Source organism: Doryrhamphus excisus, linkage group LG9, assembly GCF_037039965.1.
Source record: "Doryrhamphus excisus strain RoL-2023G ecotype Guam linkage group LG9, RoL_Dexc_Guam_v1.1, whole genome shotgun sequence".
Classification (NCBI taxonomy): Eukaryota; Metazoa; Chordata; class Actinopteri; order Syngnathiformes; family Syngnathidae; genus Doryrhamphus; species Doryrhamphus excisus.
The window spans coordinates 19,266,693-19,286,199 of record NC_136365.1 but is presented as its reverse complement, the minus strand read 5'-3'; the positions used below and the strand labels follow the sequence as shown (position 1 = coordinate 19,286,199).

The 19,507-nt window shown below is 43.1% G+C and overlaps 1 protein-coding gene across 2 annotated transcripts; it reads left to right on the top strand.

Annotated features, from left to right (window-relative positions):
* The first annotated feature begins 98 nt into the window (after positions 1-98).
* Positions 99-19,441, top strand: vav1 (vav guanine nucleotide exchange factor 1). 2 transcript variants are annotated; one of them, XM_078793573.1, is made up of 29 exons: positions 120-433; positions 1,994-2,089; positions 2,539-2,655; positions 7,645-7,761; positions 8,174-8,232; positions 8,619-8,684; positions 9,491-9,599; positions 9,686-9,775; positions 9,848-9,916; positions 9,989-10,089; positions 10,163-10,262; positions 11,150-11,245; positions 11,959-12,027; positions 12,091-12,177; positions 12,242-12,327; positions 12,549-12,684; positions 12,760-12,869; positions 13,097-13,198; positions 13,279-13,373; positions 13,461-13,483; positions 13,564-13,600; positions 14,295-14,431; positions 15,629-15,694; positions 15,770-15,801; positions 15,894-16,004; positions 17,418-17,505; positions 17,595-17,727; positions 19,083-19,234; positions 19,312-19,441. In XM_078793573.1, the coding sequence occupies exons 2-29, from the start codon at positions 2,003-2,005 to the stop codon at positions 19,363-19,365; spliced, it is 2,529 nt and encodes an 842-aa protein (XP_078649699.1). In that variant the 5' UTR covers positions 120-433; positions 1,994-2,002; the 3' UTR covers positions 19,366-19,441. The 2 variants fall into 2 exon arrangements, with proteins under 2 accessions (XP_078649698.1, XP_078649699.1); XM_078793572.1 differs by having other exon boundaries at positions 99-433; positions 15,629-15,801.
* Positions 19,442-19,507: the final 66 nt, after the last annotated feature.

Sequence of the window (19,507 nt, the reverse complement as noted above, 5' to 3'; positions counted from 1 at the left end):
AACCATGATGTAAGGAACCACAGTGACCCCTAAAGGCGCTGACAAGAACATCTTCAGTGTTCAAGAACTGGTACCTTCCTTTTTTTTACATTTGCTTTGTGTGTAATTTTCATTTCCAGATACTTCCGTAACCTTTTGGCATGTGGCTGTTCTTGGTGATCGTGATCCTTACGCCTCCACAGGGTCACCAGAGTCCAAAAGCCTGGAAAAGCCACACACGATTTGACCTTACTCAGCCGGCCGGGCTCACCATAGCAACGGCTGTGCCCGTGTCTACCCGACTGCATGTGTAAGGAAAAAGGAAGTTGCTCGAAGCCGCCGACAGCACGAAAAAACAACACCCACCACGGAAGAGAGGCGGAACGGTAGAGTGTGACAATGAAGTCATGAAGAGACGACAAAAGCGGGCTGAAGACTGAAGAACCATCTGAAGGTGAGCTCCTTGTGTTTCCTACTTTTGGGTCTGGATGGACTTCTTTGGGGTGTGTTTCTCATCAGTGTGGTTTAACATTGAACAAGGCTGACTTTTGTATGATACAGACTGAAGCTCTGGGACTACCGACAGGAAGTGAAAGTAGAAGAAAATGGCTAAAACCAATGTAACATAGTCATCCACTCTTGAGCCACATGTTTCTCACCACTTGAAACATTGCAAGAACTCTTCTGGATATTAAGGAGGTTGTAGAGATTCTAAATGCAAAAAGAAGAAATAGGAAAAATGTTCAGAGCCGCTCGGTGGAGAGTGGGTAGCATGTTGGCCACACAGTCAGGAAGACCTTGGTTCGAATCCCTGTGTGGAGTTTGCATGTTCTCCCTATGCATATGAGTGTGAATGGTTGTTTGTCTATGTGTGACCTGCGATTGGCTGCTGACCAGTCCAGGGTGTGCCCCGCCTCTCGCCCGAAGTCAGCTGGGATAGGCTCCAGCTTACCGCTACCCTAGTGAGGATAAGCGGCATAGAAAATGGATGGATGGACTTCAAAGGAGCATTCAAGTAAAAAAGGCTGTTCATCAGCTGATCAAAGGTTTAAGTCCATAGCTAAAAAAAGATGGCTTCACTGTCTGGAACTCGTGTATAATAAAGTTAGATCATGTGGTGTGCTGTCCAAATATGGACATGTTGTTTACATCATTGGAGCTCACTTCCTGTCCATCCATACTGTATGATTCATTCATTCATTCATTTATTTTCTACCGCTTTTTCCTCACGAGTCGCGGGGGTGCTGGAGCCTATCCCAGCTGTCTTTGAGCAAGAGGCGGGGTACACCCTGGACTGGTGGCCAGCCAATCACAGGGCACATATAGACAAACAACCATTCACACTCACATTCATACCTATGGACAATTTGGAGTCACCAATTGTCGAATTGCCAGTTGTAATTGTCAAAAGACAAAAACATTTTAGCTTTGCTTTTTTTATTTATTTTCACACTGATTATTATATGGGGCTGCACGGCGGTCGAGTGGTTCGCGTGCAGACCTCACAGCTAGGAGACCAGGGTTCAATTCCACCCTCGGCCATCTCAAAAACATGCTAGGTTAATTGGCCACTCCAAATTGTCCTTTGGATGTATGAATGTGAGTGTGAATGGTTGTTTGTCTATATGTGCCCTGTGATTGGTTGGCCACCAGTCCAGGGTGTACCCCGCCTCTGGCCTGAAGACAGCTGGGATAGGCTCCAGCACCCCCGCGACCCTCGTGAGGGTAAGCGGTAGAAAATGAATGAATGAATGATTATTATATGGGACAATTATGATTGTGAGGGGAAAAAAAACATTTTCTTTGTATTAAATAGATAACATGGAATACAGGAAGTGAATAAATGGGGGGCAGGACTAAATAAGCCATGCTACTTCCTACATGTGGAATTGTGAATCCAATTAAGTATTTCATTGTAACTTGTATGCATGTTCAAAGAAAATGAAATCATTAGCATTAGCATTGGCATGACCCCTAAGTGAAGAGCTGTGTCCCAATACTTGTGTCCATGCAGCAAAGAAAGATGGAGCTGTGGCGTCAGTGTGCAAAATGGCTGATCGAGTGCCGGGTCCTACCCGAGACCCACCGAGTCACATGGGAAGGAGCGCAGGTCAGAGCGTCGCTCACACTCGTATCCTTTACACTTTCAGCTTGTTATGTCATCATTATGACCTTTTAACTGATGATTTTATGTCATCATTAGGAACTTTAATTTCATCAGAACTTTTTATCTCATAGTTAGGACTTTTTACTTCAAAGTTTGATATTTTTGCCACATAATTTTTACTTTTTATTTCACAATTATGACTTTTTATGTTATAATTTGGACTTATTCCTGTTAATTGACTTTTCTCTCCTAATTTTGACATTTATTTCAAAATTTTTATCTTTATACTTATTTATTTATTTTTTTTAAATTTAAATTCATTTATTTTATTTATTTATTAAACTTTTTTAAATATTTTTTTATACTTTTTATCTCCTATTTTCCACAGCCTATCCCATGCTTATAGGTAAGCTTTCTCCTAATTTGAATTGTGTGTGTGTGTGTGTGTGAAGGTGTGTGAACTGGCTCAAGCGCTGAGAGACGGCGTGCTGCTGTGCCAGTTGCTAAACAACCTGCTGCCGCAGGCCGTCAACCTGAGAGAGATCAACCTGCGTCCCCAGATGTCCCAGGTAACACACACACACGCACACACACACACCTTCTATTCTAATCCACCTGGACAAGAGCAGCACGACTAGACTTATGTACACTATGTAAAGCGGGGCCAGCTCTACAGTGAGTCTCGGGAGGTGGGCATCGCCCCCGTAAATAAATGGCTACCCCCTAAATCAAAATTTTAGAAGTGAAAACTCTGCCAAAAAATGACAGCTCCACCCATCTCGGTGGCAGTGCTGTATGTGTTTCCAAGGCCCAGGTAGCCCCCCCTCCATCCCCTCACAAAACATCCAGTCACTGTTAGTATGCAAATGAGCCAGAAGCAGCGATGTGGTGTCAGGTTTCAGGACAGAGCAGGCTTAGAGGAAGCAGAGAAAGTGACCCGTTAGACAACTAATAACTAAAAACAATTAAAAATTAAAACTGCAAGCAGTGATGAGCGGGCTCGAGCACCCCGACGCGCTCGGGGGTACGCGCGGGTCAGGGGTACGCGCGGGTCGGGGTCGCGCGCGCGACCGGACGGGCGCGCGGACGCGCCGTACGAAAAACCGCGGCGAGCGGATAAACGGTAAGGGAGTCACGGCACTTGCAATTTTCCGCCAGGAGGGGGCGACAGCGGCGGCGAGGCGGGTGCGCGGTCACATCCCGTCCGACACCGCGAACCGCCATAAAAAAATTCACGACGATCGGACCACGCGGTAGGTCCTTGCGGCGGATATACGTTTCCGCCTGTGGGTGGCGCTATAGAGTGGTTGGCCCATACGGTAACGGACCGGAGGGTACCCCGAACCAACAGAAAAAATTAGGGGCCGATCCGACCGTGCGTAAGGAAGTTATGGCAGATATACATTTCCACCAGTTGGTGGCGCTATAGCGTATGTACACACACAGTCATAGACCAGAGGGTACCCCAGACCACCAGAAAAAATTTGGGCCTGATCCGACCATGTGGAAGGAAGTTACGGCTATATACATTTCCACCAGTTGGTGGCGCTATACAGTCGATGTACACACACAGTCATAGACCAGAGGGTACCCCAGACCACCAGAAAAAATTTGGGCCTGATCCGACCATGTGGAAGGAAGTTACGGCTATATACATTTCCACCAGTTGGTGGCGCTATACAGTGTATGTACACACACAGTCATAGACCAGAGGGTACCCCAGACCACCAGAAAAAATTTGGGCTTGATCCGACCATGTGGATGGAAGTTACGGCTATATACATTTCCACCAGTTGGTGGCGCTATACAGTGTATGTACACACACAGTCATAGACCAGAGGGTACCCCAAACCACCAGAAAAAATTTGGGCCTGATCCGACCATGTGGAAGGAAGTTACGGCTATATACATTTCCACCAGTTGGTGGCGCTATAGAGTCTATGTACACACAGTATAACAAACCAGAGATTGACCCAACACACCAAAAAAATTTTCAAGACAATCTGACCATGAATCAGGAAGTTACGGCAGATATACATTTCCACCAGTTGGTGGCGCTGTGTTTAGAACATGGCTTCTGGAGCATTAGGTGCGTCCTGTCATGATAGACGTCTCCACCGAAAATCATAGTGATACGTGTAACGGGTGGCGAGGGATAATGAATTGAAACTTCTAGGTGGCGCTAGTGTGTCAATTTAGATTGGTGTCACATGGGAGCACCACCAGGGCACTCAGGCCTGGATTAAGGCCTCACGTTTAAGATTTCAGCAGCCTGTGACCTTCTGCAGGCAAATGATGACCTTTTGATGGTCAATGGCGAAGGCTGACCATTCGCCGTGGCCACGCCCCCCACATGTGCTTTACACACATCATAGTCCATCAACTGACATCATCAGTCTGTCAGTCAAACTGTGTATTGACTTTGATGTACATTGCTTCAAGGCAAGGCCAGACACCAGGCAGGGCCAGATATGAAATGGTCAAAGTTTGGTGGCGTGCCACGCCCACATCCTATGGAGCGGCCCAAAATCCTTCGCAATTTAACGTGGGCCATCCGTCTAGTGTCCGTTGATGCAACAACGGACTCATTCGGTCAAACCCCCTAGGAGGAGTTCGTCAAGATACGACCCATACATCCGCCCCCAAATGGCCGCCGCCACCTAAAATGGCCGACTTCCTGTTGGTTTTAGAACATGGGTTATTGAGACTTTTTTGTGCGTCCTGTCACGAGTGCTGTCTCCTCCGAAAATCATGCCGATACGTGCAACGGGAGGCGAGGGATAATTATTTTAAAACTTCTAGGTGGCGCTAGTGAGTCAATTTGGCTTGGTTTCATATGGGGGCCACACCAGGCCGCTCAGGCCTGGATTCTGACCCCCCCTATGAGTTTTCAAGCCCATGCGACCTTTTGCGGGCGAATGATGACCTTTTCTATGTAAATGGCGAGGCCTGAGCATTCGCCGCCAGGCCACGCCCACCACGTGCGCTTTTCCTGCATCATGGTCCATCAACAGGCTTCACCAGGCTGTCAGGCAGTGACCTTGTGACCCCGATGTTCATCTGATGAATCTCCTGGCAGAAAAGGCCTCATGTAGATGACACGCCTTTAGCCTGTCGCCAAAAGGTGGCGCTGCGACGAAATCAGGAAGTGACCTACGGGGACCTTCGGGGCGGGGCCATGATCACATGTACCAAGTATGATGAAGATCTGACCACGTGGAGCCAAGTTATTCACGTCTACAGTTACGCTCAGCGTGCAAGGCCCGGACATATGAAAAATTTGGGGGCGTGCCACGCCCACATCGTATGGAATATCCCAAAATCCTTCGCAATTTAACGTCGGCCATCCGTCTAGTGTCCGTTGATGCAACAACGGACTCATTTGGTCAAACCCCCTAGGAGGAGTTCGTCGAGATACGACCCCAACTTCTGGCACGAAAAAGGCCGCCGCCATCCAAAATGGCCGACTTCCTGTTCGTTTTCCAATATGGGTTCTTGAGACTTTTTGGTCCGTCCTGTCACGATAGACGTCTCCACCAAGTTTCGTGACGATAGGTGAAACTGGTGGCGGGGGCCAATTTTTTCAAAAATTAAAGGTGGCGCTAGAGAGTCAATTTTGGAACATTGTTTTCGGGACCCCCACCAGATTGAAATTTTCGCCAGACCTGACGCGCTTGCAAAATTTGGTGAGTTTTCGGGCATGTTAAGGCCCTCAAAATGGCCGTCCTTTCGTCAGAATAAAAAACGGAACGATTACAATAGGGCTTTCGCACTGGTCAGTGCTCGAGCCCTAATAAAGGTTAAAATATAACGCCCGTCTTTATTGCCATTTCAATTTCTTTAGTTGGGGAGGAGGTGTGATTGAGCGGATCACCAAGTAAATAATTCCACACACAAACGTTCCTTCTCGTCATGATGACAGCCTTTCATTCATATCATGTATAATAAAATAAAATCGGACCGGCATGCTGTGGCAATACCATCATCATATTGTGTGTGTGTGTGTGTCACCAACATGTGTAACGGTGGGAAATCCTATGTGGCTAACAGTGCTTAGCACACTTCCTGCTTCATAACAGACTATCATACTCTGGAATGCACGACACTCACAATGACACACACGCATTGTGTTACACAAGTGGAGGATCTTCCAGATGCTGACAGCTTGTGTGTTTGCGTGTGTGTGTGTTCACGATTCATTTTGCCAGCGTAAACAAGGCCATGATGTGTGTCAGTCACAACGCAGCGTTTCTTCTTTTTCTCAAATGACACTTCCCACTTTGCTCAACACGCACAGACGCGGACACAGACATGCCCACACATACACAAACGGACACAGACACTGCTGCTGCTTGAGGAAGTGATGTCAACTGTCATGTCTGCCAGCGTATGGACAGGTAGATTGATATTGAGGTATTGATATATGGTGAGACGGAGCGTCATGTTCACTCACCACCAGCGACCTTTACACTCTTATTAGCCAATACAGTAGACATAATAAGAGAATATAAGACATAGAAAACCTGTTTACCACCTTCAAAACACACGTGGTAACATGATTAGAGCCCTCAACACACAAGATAACACCCCTATAGTCACGTCACACTCTTATTAGCCAATATAGTGGACATGATAGGAGAATATAAGACATAGAAAACCTGTTTACCACTTTCTAAATACACGTGGTAACATGATTAGAGCCCTCTACACATGAAATAACACCCCTATAGTCACCTTCACACTCTTATTAGCCAATATAGTAGACATAATAAGAGAATATAAGACATGGAAAACCTGTTTACTACCGTCTAAATGCATGTAGTAACATGATTAGAGCCCTCTACACGTGAAATAACACCCCTATAGTCACTTTTACAGTCTTATTAGCCAATGCAGTAGACATAATAAGAGAATATAAGACATGGAAAACCTGTTTACCACCTTCTAAATACATGTGGTAACATGATTAGAGCCCTCTACACATGAAATAACACCCCTATAGTCACCTTCACACTCTTATTAGCCAATATAATAGACATAATTAGAGAATATAAGACATGGAAAACCTGTTTGCCACCTTCTAAATACACATTGGAGCCCTCTACACATGAAATAACACCCCTATAGTCATCTCTACACTCTTATTAGCCAATATAGTAGACGTAATAAGAGAATATAAGACATAGAAAATGTGTTTGCCACCTTCTAAATACACATGGTAACATGAATGGTAACATGATTAGAGCCCTCCACACATAAAGTAACACCCCTATAGTCACCTTCACACTCTAATTTGCCAATATAGTTGACATGATGAGAGAATATAAGACATAGAAAACCTGTTTACGACCTTGTAAATAAACTTAGTAACATGACTAGAGCCCTCTAGACATGAAATAACACCCCTATAGTCACACTCATATATTGCACGCTAACACAAACCAAGACAAAATGTTTTGCATGAATTTAAATAAAAATGTTTTTTGTTAGACAATAGGAGCAATTTAGACGGCCAATGAATGATCCAAAGGACAATATTGTGTGTACTTTGTGTCTAGTTCCTGTGCCTGAAGAACATTCGGACCTTCCTGGGTGTCTGCCAGGAGAAGTTCCACCTGAAGAAGAGTGATCTCTTTGAGGCCTTTGACCTGTTTGACGTTCGCGACTTTGCCAAGGTAGCCTCTAGCTACAGTCTCACACTCACTAAAGGCTGAACAACACACACACACACACACACCTGCTTGCATGTACATAACCACACTGGCCCAAACAGGAAGTGCTGCGATAATGTGTGTCAGCGAGGCGGCCGAGCACAAGCATGCTAGTTCACACTCAGTGTTATGTTTCATTTGTGCAACAAAATGGCAGACCCAGTGATGGCCCTTTGACATAGGGCGTAACTTTGGGTCTACCATAGGGGGGGGTTCAAATTGTTAAGGGGCTCAGAATAGAGCCGCTGGGCTTCCCTGCTGAGACTGCTGCTCCCCTCAACTGGATAAGTGGAGGAAAATAGAATGGAATGTTTTTATGAATCTGGCATATGATGAATTGTTCTACAGCATGATGTTTACTTGTGTGTCTTAACAGGTCCTCAGCACCTTGTCCATCCTCTCTCACTCCTCAATTTCTACTCAAAGAGGACTCCAGTGAGTAATAATAATAAATAATAATGATAATAAAGATGATAGTTGGGAGTGCGCTGATACTGTATCATACCTGTCATAACTTCCCCTTGGAAACAACCATTCACTTTCATTATTGTTTTTGCAGTAGCGTCTTAAAAACGCTTCTGTCATATAGAGGATCTTTGATGAGTGCATTTGAAGTGTAATATAGATTATGTTTCACAAGCATTTTAAGTACAGTTACATGTAAATAAAAAAATGGTATAAAAAAGTTATTGGTCTGATATCGGTCCTAAGAAGCAAACATCATCATTATGGGTTTGAAAAAAACAATATGGTATATCTGTAATTGTAGTTCTATTCATGTTATCTTCTCATATGTTTCTCTTTTCCTGTCACCTCTCCAGGCCTTTCCCTTTAGGAGGAAACATTCCGGATGAGGAGATCTACAACGGCCTGTCGGACAAGATAGAGTAAGCCTTTTGTGTCATCATGATAAAGTTGAAAATATCACTCATGTCAGACTCATGGCTGGTGAGGCATCATCAGTACAGATGCTGAGATGCTACACTGCTAACGTCAGCCATGAAATCATCATCTATAAAAGCAATCTTCACTCGCTAAATGTACTGCAAAAAAGGCCAGTAAGGATAATTCATAATGCCGCCTACAGAGGACATACTAACTCCTTATTTCTAAAATGACAAATACTTCAACTTGCTGATATAGTTCTTCTTCAAACAGCTAAAATAATGCATAAGGCTAAAAATAAGCAATTAGCTAAAAATGTCATCCAATACTTCTCTGCAAGGACTACGTTCACCTTGTACTTCGGTATGTGACCCAAAAAAAATAAAATATAAAATATAAAATATAAAATATAAAATATAAAATATAAAATATAAAATATAAAATATAAAATATAAAATATAAAATATAAAATATAAAATATAAAATATAAAATATAGAAAATAAAATATAGAAAATAAAAAATAATTTAAAAAAAGAAATAAAAATAAATAAATAAAATTTGTAATTTAAAAAATGAAAATGAAAAAAAAATTCATTATTCGGAAAACAGGAAGTGAACAAATGTAACAGTTACTGATTGTAAAAGCACCAAATGGAGGGGTAGGATTTAATAAGCTTTGCTTCTTCCTACTCCTTTTGGACATGTGGAACTGTGAACTGATTATGTGATGCATTCAATTGTAATCTGATGCATGTTCAAATGAAATAAAACCATTACCATTACCATCATATGTACCCTGTTCTTTAGTGACACGCTGGATGACGATGAAGATCTGTACGACTGTGTGGATGAAGAGGACGACGAAGGGGATGAAATCTACGAAGACTTGATGAGAACGTTGGAACATCCTGAACCTGTCAGTGGAAGCTATGCCGCTACCTCCAGTACCCTCCCTACACGGCTGTATTCCAACATGCGTGTGCGTGTGTGTGTGTGTGGTAGAAGCCTGGCGTGGACAAGCGAGAGTGCTGCCTGCAGGAGATCAAACAGACAGAAGGAAAGTACTCAGATACCTTGGAATCTATTTTACAGGTGTGCAACACACACACTTATACACACATGTGCTGTGAAAGTATACAAAGAAAAATCTTCTCCTCAAATCAGCACTTTAAGAAGCCTCTGGAAAGGTTTCTCCAAGCTCCGGACATTGAGATCATCTTCATCAACATCCATGTATGGTATTCTGTTCTACTCCATTGTATCTACACAACATGTGGACCACAACTGTATACATGGTGTGTGTAGGATTTGGCCAAAACACACCGGGAATTTCTGGAGGAGATCCAGAGTTCCATGCTAAATGGAGCCAAGAACCTCCACCAGGTGTTTGTCAACTATAAGGAGAGGTGTGTAACACACACACACACACATACATAAGAAATGTGAGCGCTTTCTGTGACATTGTTTTCTTGTTTTTAGGTTCCTCCTGTACGGCCGTTACTGTAGTCAAGTGGAAACGGCAAGCAAACATCTGGACAAGCTGTGGAGTACGAGGGAGGACATCAGGATGAAGCTGGAGGTAAGAAACTGGGAACCCATGGGGTATGTCAATTGCCATTGGGGGTACGTGAATAAAAATGAAAGTTAGCGCCAGACACTCAAAATTATGAGTGCGCCTGAATGCCTCACATTGTGAGAGGACTGCACCAGGAAGGAGACAGAGCGGTTGTTCCTTGCTCTGTGTGCATCATATCAATAAATAAGTCCGAATGCTGACTTTGTGCATTAAGGGTGTTTCATCTTGAAGATGTCCTTTATATTAGTGTTCCACTTCATCCCCACATGGCCCCAGCGGTGAAAGCCTGAGTGGAGATTGACCCAAAAATGAGACTTTATTGATGGTTGTATTATGTATGGTTCTTTTAAAGTTGGGACACCATGGAAAGTTTATGCAGTCAGATAAAACCAGCAAAGTACTCCTCCAGCTTTTTCTAAAACGGTGCATTCAGGTTCATCACATAAATCTTAGGACACAAGTTGCCGCTGCATTCAGGGACACTTGTAAATCACAGTAAACACAACTACACATGCGCATGCAGCGCAAAAGTAGGTGATATTTCCAAAAAGCTAACACAATGTTGGAAAATGTTCTACTTGGACAGATACTGCTTTATCGTGATTGGTCAACCTTCCATCTTTTTTTTTGGAGTGTTGGCTTCAGGTCAAATGTCTGATGACTGTACAAAGTTTGGGAACCACTGATGAAGAGGATTTTTTGAAAAGCGGAAACATGCTTTAGTAGATGCGACCTAGTAGAGCCTTGTGCTGATGGTACAAAATAATAGGAATCATAAAGACCGGGGTGCCGCCTCTTCCATCTTATTTTGATTGCTATGCGACAAGCCCCTCCCCCTGAGCGCCAGTACATAACAGTGTCAAAATAAAAGCTGCTGTTGTATTTGTCAGGAGTGTTCCAAGAGAGCGAACAGTGGGAGATTCTCCCTCAGGGATCTACTCATGGTCCCCATGCAGAGGGTCCTCAAGTACCCGCTGCTCTTACAGGTAGGACACAAGCTGACATCTCAATCTCAATAAAATTAAAATTGAAATTGAAATTGAAATTGAAATTGAAATTGAAATTGAAATCTAAATTGAAATTGAAATCTAAATTGAAATTACAATCTCAATAAAATCTAAATTAAAATTACAGTCTCAATAAAATCTAAATTAAAATTAATTAAATTTATAATTTAAGTTTTTGTTTTTGTTGTTGTTTTTATTATTTAAATAATAAAAAAAATAAATTAAACATTTGTTTTAATTTAAATAACTACAAATGTAAAAATCAAAACAAAAAAATCAAATTTAAAACTAAAAATTCAAAATTTTAAAATAATAATTAAAAAAACAACAACAACAACAAAAAACTGAAATTATATTAGAAAGGCAGGAAGTGAACAAATGTAACATGATTGATTGTACTGATTGTAAAAGTACCAGATGGAAGGGTAGGATTTAATAAGCTTTGCTTCTTCCTACTCCTTTTGGACATGTGGAACTGTGAACTGATTATGTGATGCATTCAATTGTAATCTGATGCATGTTCAAATGAAATAAAGCCATTTCCATTACCATTACATGTGTATAGTGACAATAAAGGCATTCTATTCTATCTAATATTCTATCTAATAACTAAAGTATTAGATTTCTATGTAAGTAGACAGTGAAGTAGAAGGTGTCGAAACAAAGAAATAAAGTAATGTTTGGGTCTTCAGGAGCTGCTCAAACATACCACCGACCCTTCAGACAAGGACAACCTGAGAACGGCTCTTGACGCCATGAGAGTGAGTGTGTGTGTGTGTGTGTGTGTGCGCGTGTGTGTGTGTTATTAACATGAGGTCTGCTAGGATCTGGCGCAGTGCGTAAATGAGGTGAAGCGAGACAACGAGATCCTCAGACAGATCACCACCTTCCAGCTGTCCATGGAGAACATGGTGAGCTCACACCTCACCCTCACTTCTTCTCACTTGACCTCATGTCACCCCTCTAATTCCGCAGACCCAGTCCTTGGCCCTGTTTGGGCGACCCAAGATGGATGGAGAGCTGAAGATCTGCAGCTCTGAGAAAAAGTCCAAGCAGGAAAGGTAGGTCTTTGCAGTCATGTCTTAAGTAAAGACATGCAGGTCCAAGTCAAGTGTCAGGTCCAGGCAAGACCGGGTGAGTCAAATCCGGAGTCATCATTGGAGACATTGGATCAGTCTTTTTGCAGTAGCTGCTTAAATGCTTCTGTCATATAGAGGATCTTTGGCCAATGTGTAGTTGCAGTAGCTGCTTTCAGGCAGCTTTGTGTCCGTCCTGTGGGCAGGTACGCCTTCCTCTTCGACAAGGCCGTCTTTGTGTGCAAGAAGAAGAGCGGCGAGACCTTTGAGCTGAAGGAGATCATCGAACTTCAGCGCTACCAAATACGGGACGAGACGGGCGGGGAGAAGGACAAAAAGAAGGTGCTTCATGTTCCTGTGGCGCTGTGGTAACACAATGCTGAGGATGATGATGATGATCTGGGCTTGTGTCCACAGTGGTCCTCCTTGTTCCTTCTGCTGGATCCCCACGGCAGGATCGGCTACGACTTCTTCTTCAAAACGCCAGAACTGAAGAAGAAGTGGCTGGAGCAGTTTGAGATGGCTCTGTGAGTTTATCCAGGGGTGTCCAAAGTCTGCCACTGGGGCCATTTTTGTCCCGCAGCTCTTTTTATGCATTAGAACTGGCCTCCAGCATGTGGTCAAAATAGAATGAATTAACTGATTAATGAGATCTATTATTAGATATTACACTAATGTATGTACAGCTAACACTTGCTCTCATGTTGGATCAACATTTGCAATAAAAATATGAGCAGTCTTGTGTTCCTGGCAGGTCCAACTTGTGCCCTGAGAACGCCACGGCCAACAGCCACGACTTCCAGATGCACAGCTTTGAGGAGACGGCGTGTTGCAAGGCGTGCTCCATGATGCTGAGGTAGGATACGCTATGTCCTCCTCATCCTCATTTCTCCAGGAGAGGTCCTGCGTGGGCGTAACGCTGCGTCTCTTCCTCAGAGGGACTTTCTTCCAGGGCTACCGCTGCACTCGCTGCAAGGCGGCGGCGCATAAAGAGTGTTTGGCCAGAGTCCCGGCCTGCGGGCGCACTTCAGGTGAGTCACCTTTCATCAGCGTCATTAGCTTTCCTCGATTCATCACCGTGATGACGACCGCGCTCTGTTTCTCTCTCCCAATGTCAGAGCATGGAAGCACTGCAAGGAAGGTTAGCATCACATCAGGATTTTAATATCCATTCATCGCAATGTGCTGCTTTATATCATCTTTCTTGTCTTTGCCCCTTAGAGCAGGACAAACAGGTCCTCTGGGAACGCAGGCTTGGGTAAGAAATGACACCTCCTTAGCTAGCAAGATAACCAATAGTCATTGGTTTTACTGACAGGACTGTGAACGCCCCTCAAGGCTCAGCAGCCATACTTTTCATTTACCACCCAGTCTCTACCGCTTATCCTCACAAGGGGATGCTGGAGCCTATCCCAGCTGTCTTCAGGCGAGACGTGGGGTACACCCTGGACTGGTGGCCAGCCAATCACAGGGCACATATAGACAAACAACCATTCACACTCACATTCATACCTATGGACAATTTGGAGTCGCTAATTAACCTAGCATGTTTTTGGAATGTGGGAGGAAACCGGAGTAAACCCACGCCTGCATGCACAAACTCCACACAGAGATGGCCGAGCGTGGGATTGAACTCGGGTCTCCTTGCTGTGAGGTCTACGTGCCAACCACTCGACCGCCGTGCAGCCCGCATTTAATCATTCATTTCATTCATTTTCTACCGCTTATCCTCACAAGGGTCGCGGGGGGCGCTGGAGCCTATCCCAGCGCTCTTTCTGCGAGAAGCGGGGTACACCCTGGACTGGTGGCCAGCCAATCACAGGGCACATATAGACAAACAACCATTCACACTCACATTCATACCTATGGACAATTTGGAGTCACCAATTGCATTTAATCATTTCAGGAAAAATTGTTGAAAATTACGCTCAAAATGGTCCCTCGTCGCTCAGGGTTTCCCAAGATGGAGGCGTGTCAGGAGTACTTCGGCTTGCCGCCGCCCCCTGCAGGGTTCGGTCGACCGCTTCACTTCAACAAAGGTGACGTCGTGGAGCTGACGCGGGCAGAAGTGGATCTGTCGTGGTGGGAGGTAAAGTGTTGATTCTTCTTTCCTGTGGTTAGTGTGGCGGCGCGACGCTCGCCTTCTTTTTCACCCCCGTAGCCTCCACTCCACGCACAAGCTGACTTTGTTCTTCAACTTTTCATCTTCAAGCCTACTGTGACAAATATTGAGATTTTTGATATGACTACTATCCAGAGAGGCAGAGTATAGAGGGGGAGGAGCCACATGATGTGGCCCAGAAGGTGCACTGTATTCGGGCACATGCGCCGAGCAGCCTGTGTGGTATACAGAGGTCTCTGTATACTTTTCAGGTGGCTGATTAGGTGTGTGATTCCCCTCATGGCAAAGCATTTGGTACAGCATCCTTCCTCTTAAAGGGGAATTTTGCCCATCATTCCCAATGTGAAACATGAACACATTTATTTCTTATTTCTCTGCCTTCTAGTGTGAAAAACAAGTTAATATGAGGTAGCTAACAATGGACGTCATGGGAAAGCGATTTTGACGCGACAGCCCTCACAAAAAATCATCAAAAAAGAAAAAAGGAGCGCTTAATTTGCTGACCCTCATAGTACGGGTCATCTTACCTCATTGGAGTGTTTTTTTTAAATGATGGATTATTCTTTTTTTAATTTTAGAAGATGTTGTCATTCCCGAAATCAGGGGTTTCAAACACGCGGCCCGCGGGCCAAATGTGGCCCGCAGGACACTAGTTTGAGGCCCCCGCCTTGATATGAAAGTTTAATGTTAGTACGGCCCGCGCAAGTTTGATATGGATGCTGTATGGTATCATGTACCCAGAAAAAAATATTAACGTTCATGTTAAAGGTTAAATAACTGTTAATAGTTATCCTCCCTATCCGTGTGGAAGTGGTAAGTTTTTGGCTATTTAAGTTGAAAGGAAATAACTTGAAGGCTACCGTTTAGGTCGCTAGCTCTCTAGTTTGCGAGTTAGCATGTGTCTCAAGACCCTGCAGTTGCGCAATATGTTGTAAATAAAAAGAGTATAAATGTGACTATAGTCGTGTTTTGTCATGTCTACAGGGCTCTAATAATGCTTTGTTCATTTTAATCTGAAAAAAATAATTTGTCTACCCACCAACTATATGTGGTTTCTTAAGTTTGTATTATTTGCAGTTTTTTTATTATTATTATTATTATATTTATTTATTTATTACTGATTGATTTTCTTTATTCTTGATTTGTTTATTTATTGTTCCTCAGGGAAGGAACCTGGCTGGAGGTCAGACGGGATGGTTCCCCTGCAGCAAAGTCCAGCCCTATTTGAGTGTGAGTATAATCTGGAACAGCCAACGTGTGCACGTACCCAAACTCTACTCCAAGCTAACCCCACCCTTTTCCCAGAGGCCCACCCCTGACCTGTCCGCCTACAGCTGGTGAGTTCAACACTGACCACAGCTTTGATGCTAGGCGCACATTTGGAAAGACTGACATTTAGCAAAATGCTAACTTGGCAATGCGCTCCAAGGTTTGCAGGGAACATGGACAGATCGGCCGCAAAGACCCTGCTCATGTCCCGCTCAGACGGAACCTACCTGATCCGACAGAAGGATGCAGGAGAGTTTGCAATCAGCATCAAGTACGATTCTACACCGTCCATCTTGTTCTTCCAGTCCTGAAATGCTCACAGCCACTAGGGGGCGTATGTGGTTGAATGCAGCCTGCTATTTGTACAACAGCAGCTAAGCACATGCCCAATTTATTCCTAAATGAAGCATAAGAGATGGCACTCATTTTGGCTGTCATCACTTCCTGTACGCGCCTCACACCGCTCCCCTACAAACAAAACGCATGACACATGAGACTTATGTCTTATTTTCTCATATAATGTCTACTATATGGGTAATAGTAGTGAATAGGGGCTTTAGATGGGGTATTATTTCATATCTAGAAGGCTCTAAAAATGTTCAAAAGTGTTTAAGAAAATGGTAAACAGGTTTTCTGTCTTATTATGTCTACTATATTGGTTAATAGTAGTGCAAAGGTGACTATAGGGGTATTATTTCATGTCTAGAGGGCTCTAAAAATGTTCAAACTGTATTAGAAGCTGGTAAACAGGTTTTCTGTCTTATTATGTCTACTATATTGGGTAATAGCAGTGTAAAGGTGACTGTAGGGGTATTATTTCATGTCTAGGGAGCTCTAAAACTGTTCAAAAGTGTATTAGAAGCTGGTAAACAGGTTTTCTGTCTTATTATGTCTACTATATCGGGTAATAGCAGTGTAAAGGTGACTGTAGGGGTATTATTTCATGTCTAGGGAGCTCTGAAACTGTTCAAAAGTGTATTAGAAGCTGGTAAACAGGTTTTCTGTCTTATTATGTCTACTATATCGGGTAATAGCAGTGTAAAGGTGACTGTAGGGGTATTATTTCATGTCTAGGGAGCTCTAAAACTGTTCAAAAGTGTATTAGAAGCTGGTAAACAGGTTTTCTGTCTTATTATGTCTACTATATTGGTTAATAGTAGTGTAAAGGTGACTATAGGGGTATTACTTCATGTCTAGAGGGCTCTAAAAATGTTCAAAAGTGTATTAGAAGCTGGTAAACAGGTTTTTTGTCTTATTATGTCTACTATATTGGTTAATAGTAGTGTAAAGGTGACTATAGGGGTATTATTTCATGTCTAGGGAGCTCTAGAACTGTTAAAAAGTGTATTAGAAGCTGGTAAACAGATTTTCTCTGTCTTATTATGTCTACTATATTGGTGAATAGTAGTGTAAAGGTGACTATAGGGGTGTTATTTTGTGTCTAGAGGGCTCTAAAATATATATATATATGTATGTGCCCTGTGATTGGCTGCCGACCAATCCAGGGTGTACCCCGCCTCTCGCCCAAAGTCAGCTGGGTTAAGTGGCATCGAAAATGAATGGATGGTCAGGTGGAAGCAATGGAGCGTGCTAGAGGAGGGATTACTGTAAATACTATTACAGACCTATGTTTGAATGAAAGGGCTAACATGTGCTAACGTCAGTCACGTCTCCACTGTGTCAGGTTCAACATGGACATCAAACATATTAAAATCACCTCCAGTGACGGCCTGTTCCGCATCAACGACAAGAAAGCATTCAAGAGTTTAGTGGTCAGTTTCGCTGGCTATCAGTAACATTCTGTACCCATCACCATTCAGCCATGTTTTCATCCTTCCTGGCTTTTTTTTTCTTTTTTAAGGAGATGATCGAGTTCTACCAGCACAACTCTCTGAAGGAGTGCGTGAAGGACGTGGACACGGCGCTGCACACGCCTCACAAGCAGGCCGAACAGAGCGGCTGGCCTCATCACACGCCCAACGACACCGCCAAAGGTTTGCCTTTTATTCTTCTTTGAGAGTCTACAACGTGGCTGTAAGTCACACATTAAATATTGAACCTACATGGCATTAGTGCCTTGCTCATTTTTATAAGCATATTTTTGGTCATGGTGCTATCATAGGAAGGCACATGCCTGCAACCATGACATTTTATTCTTATATTATCTTATTATGTGTACTATATTAATAGGAATGTAATAGGAGTGTAAAGGTGACTATAGGGGTGTTATTTCATGTCTAGAGGGCTCTAATCTTAAGTGTATTTACAAAGTTGGTAAACGGGTTTTCTGTCTTATTTTCTCTTATGTCTACTATATTGGGTAATAGGAGTGTAAAGGTGAATATAGGGATGTTATTTCATGTCTAGAGGGCTCTAATCTTAAGTGTATTTACAAGGTGGTAAACAGGTTTTCTGTCTTATTTTCTCTTATGTCTACTATATCGGGTAATAGGAGTGTAAGGGTGACTATAGGGGTGTTATTTCATGTCTAGAGGGCTCTAATCTTAAGTGTATTGACAAGGTGGTAAACAGGTTTTCCTCTTGTCTACTATATTGGGTAATAGAAGTGTAAAGGTGAATATAGGGATGTTATTTCATGTCTAGAGGGCTCTAATCTTGTTAAGTGTATTTACAAGGTGGTAAACGGGTTTTCTGTCTTATTTTCTCTTATGTCTACTATATTAGGTAATAGGAGTGTAAAGGTGAATATAGGGGTGTTATTTCATGTCTAGAGGGCTCTAATCTTAAGTATTTACAATGTGGTAAACAGGTTTTTCTCTTGTTTACTATATTGGGTAATAGGAGTGTAAAGGTGAATATAGGGGTGTTATTTCATGTCGAGAGGGCTCTAATCTTAAGTGTATTTACAAGGTGGTAAACAGGTTTTCTGTCTTATTTTCTCTTATGTCTACTATATTAGGTAATAGGAGTGTAAAGGTGAATATAGGGGTGTTATTTCATGTCTACAGGGCTCTAATCTTGTCAAGTGTATTTACAAGGTGGTAAACAGGTTTTCTGTCTTATTTTCTCTTATGTCTACTATATTAGGTAATAGGAGTGTAAAGGTGAATATAGGGGTGTTATTTCATGTCTACAGGGCTCTAATCTTGTCAAGTGTATTTACAAGGTGGTAAACAGGTTTTTCGCTTGTCTACTATATTGGGTAATAGTAGTGTAAAGGTGAATATAGGGATGTTATGCCACGTCTATATGGCTCTAATGTTAAAAGGTGTATTGAGGTGGTAAACTGGTTTTCTGTCTTATTTCTGCTTCGGATTTCTAAACATATAAAGTTATGTTTCAACCTGCTCACCTTTATGCTCATCCAATGTAATTGATCACCTGGCAGGAGGCATCACGCGCTGCTTCAGAGTGGCCAAGGCCAGATATGACTTCTCAGCTCGCGACCGCTCAGAGCTGTCGCTTCATGAAGGAGACACCATCAAGATCCTATCCAAGAAAGGTCACAGTGGCTGGTGGAAAGGGGAGGTGTACGGCAGGGTGAGCACACACACACACAAAAAAAAACACCACTCAAAAACAACTTCCACAGACTCACGTGTGTGTGCTGTTGCCAGGTGGGATTCTTCCCTGCCAACTACGTAGAAGAGGACTTCTCCGAGTACAGCTGACCAAGTGGACCATTGTAGAGCCACCCTGAGAAGCTGGCCATCTCATGATGTGAATAAAGAATTGTGTTTGTGTGACCATGATAGTATTATTAACCTACCTGGAAGGGTGAACACCACTTCCAGGCTTTTATCCAGTAAGGAA

What these genes read in the sequence shown, in the direction of transcription:
- vav1 (XM_078793572.1), top strand. Translation starts at nt 2,003, where the DNA reads ATGGAGCTGTGGCGTCAGTGTGCAAAATGGCTGATCGAGTGCCGGGTC. An exon ending in GGGAGAAGGACAAAAAGAAG is followed by an intron (nt 12,685 to 12,759) that starts GTGCTTCATGTT and finishes TTGTGTCCACAG; the next exon opens with TGGTCCTCCTTGTTCCTTCT. An exon ending in GACCTGTCCGCCTACAGCTG is followed by an intron (nt 15,802 to 15,893) that starts GTGAGTTCAACA and finishes ATGCGCTCCAAG; the next exon opens with GTTTGCAGGGAACATGGACA.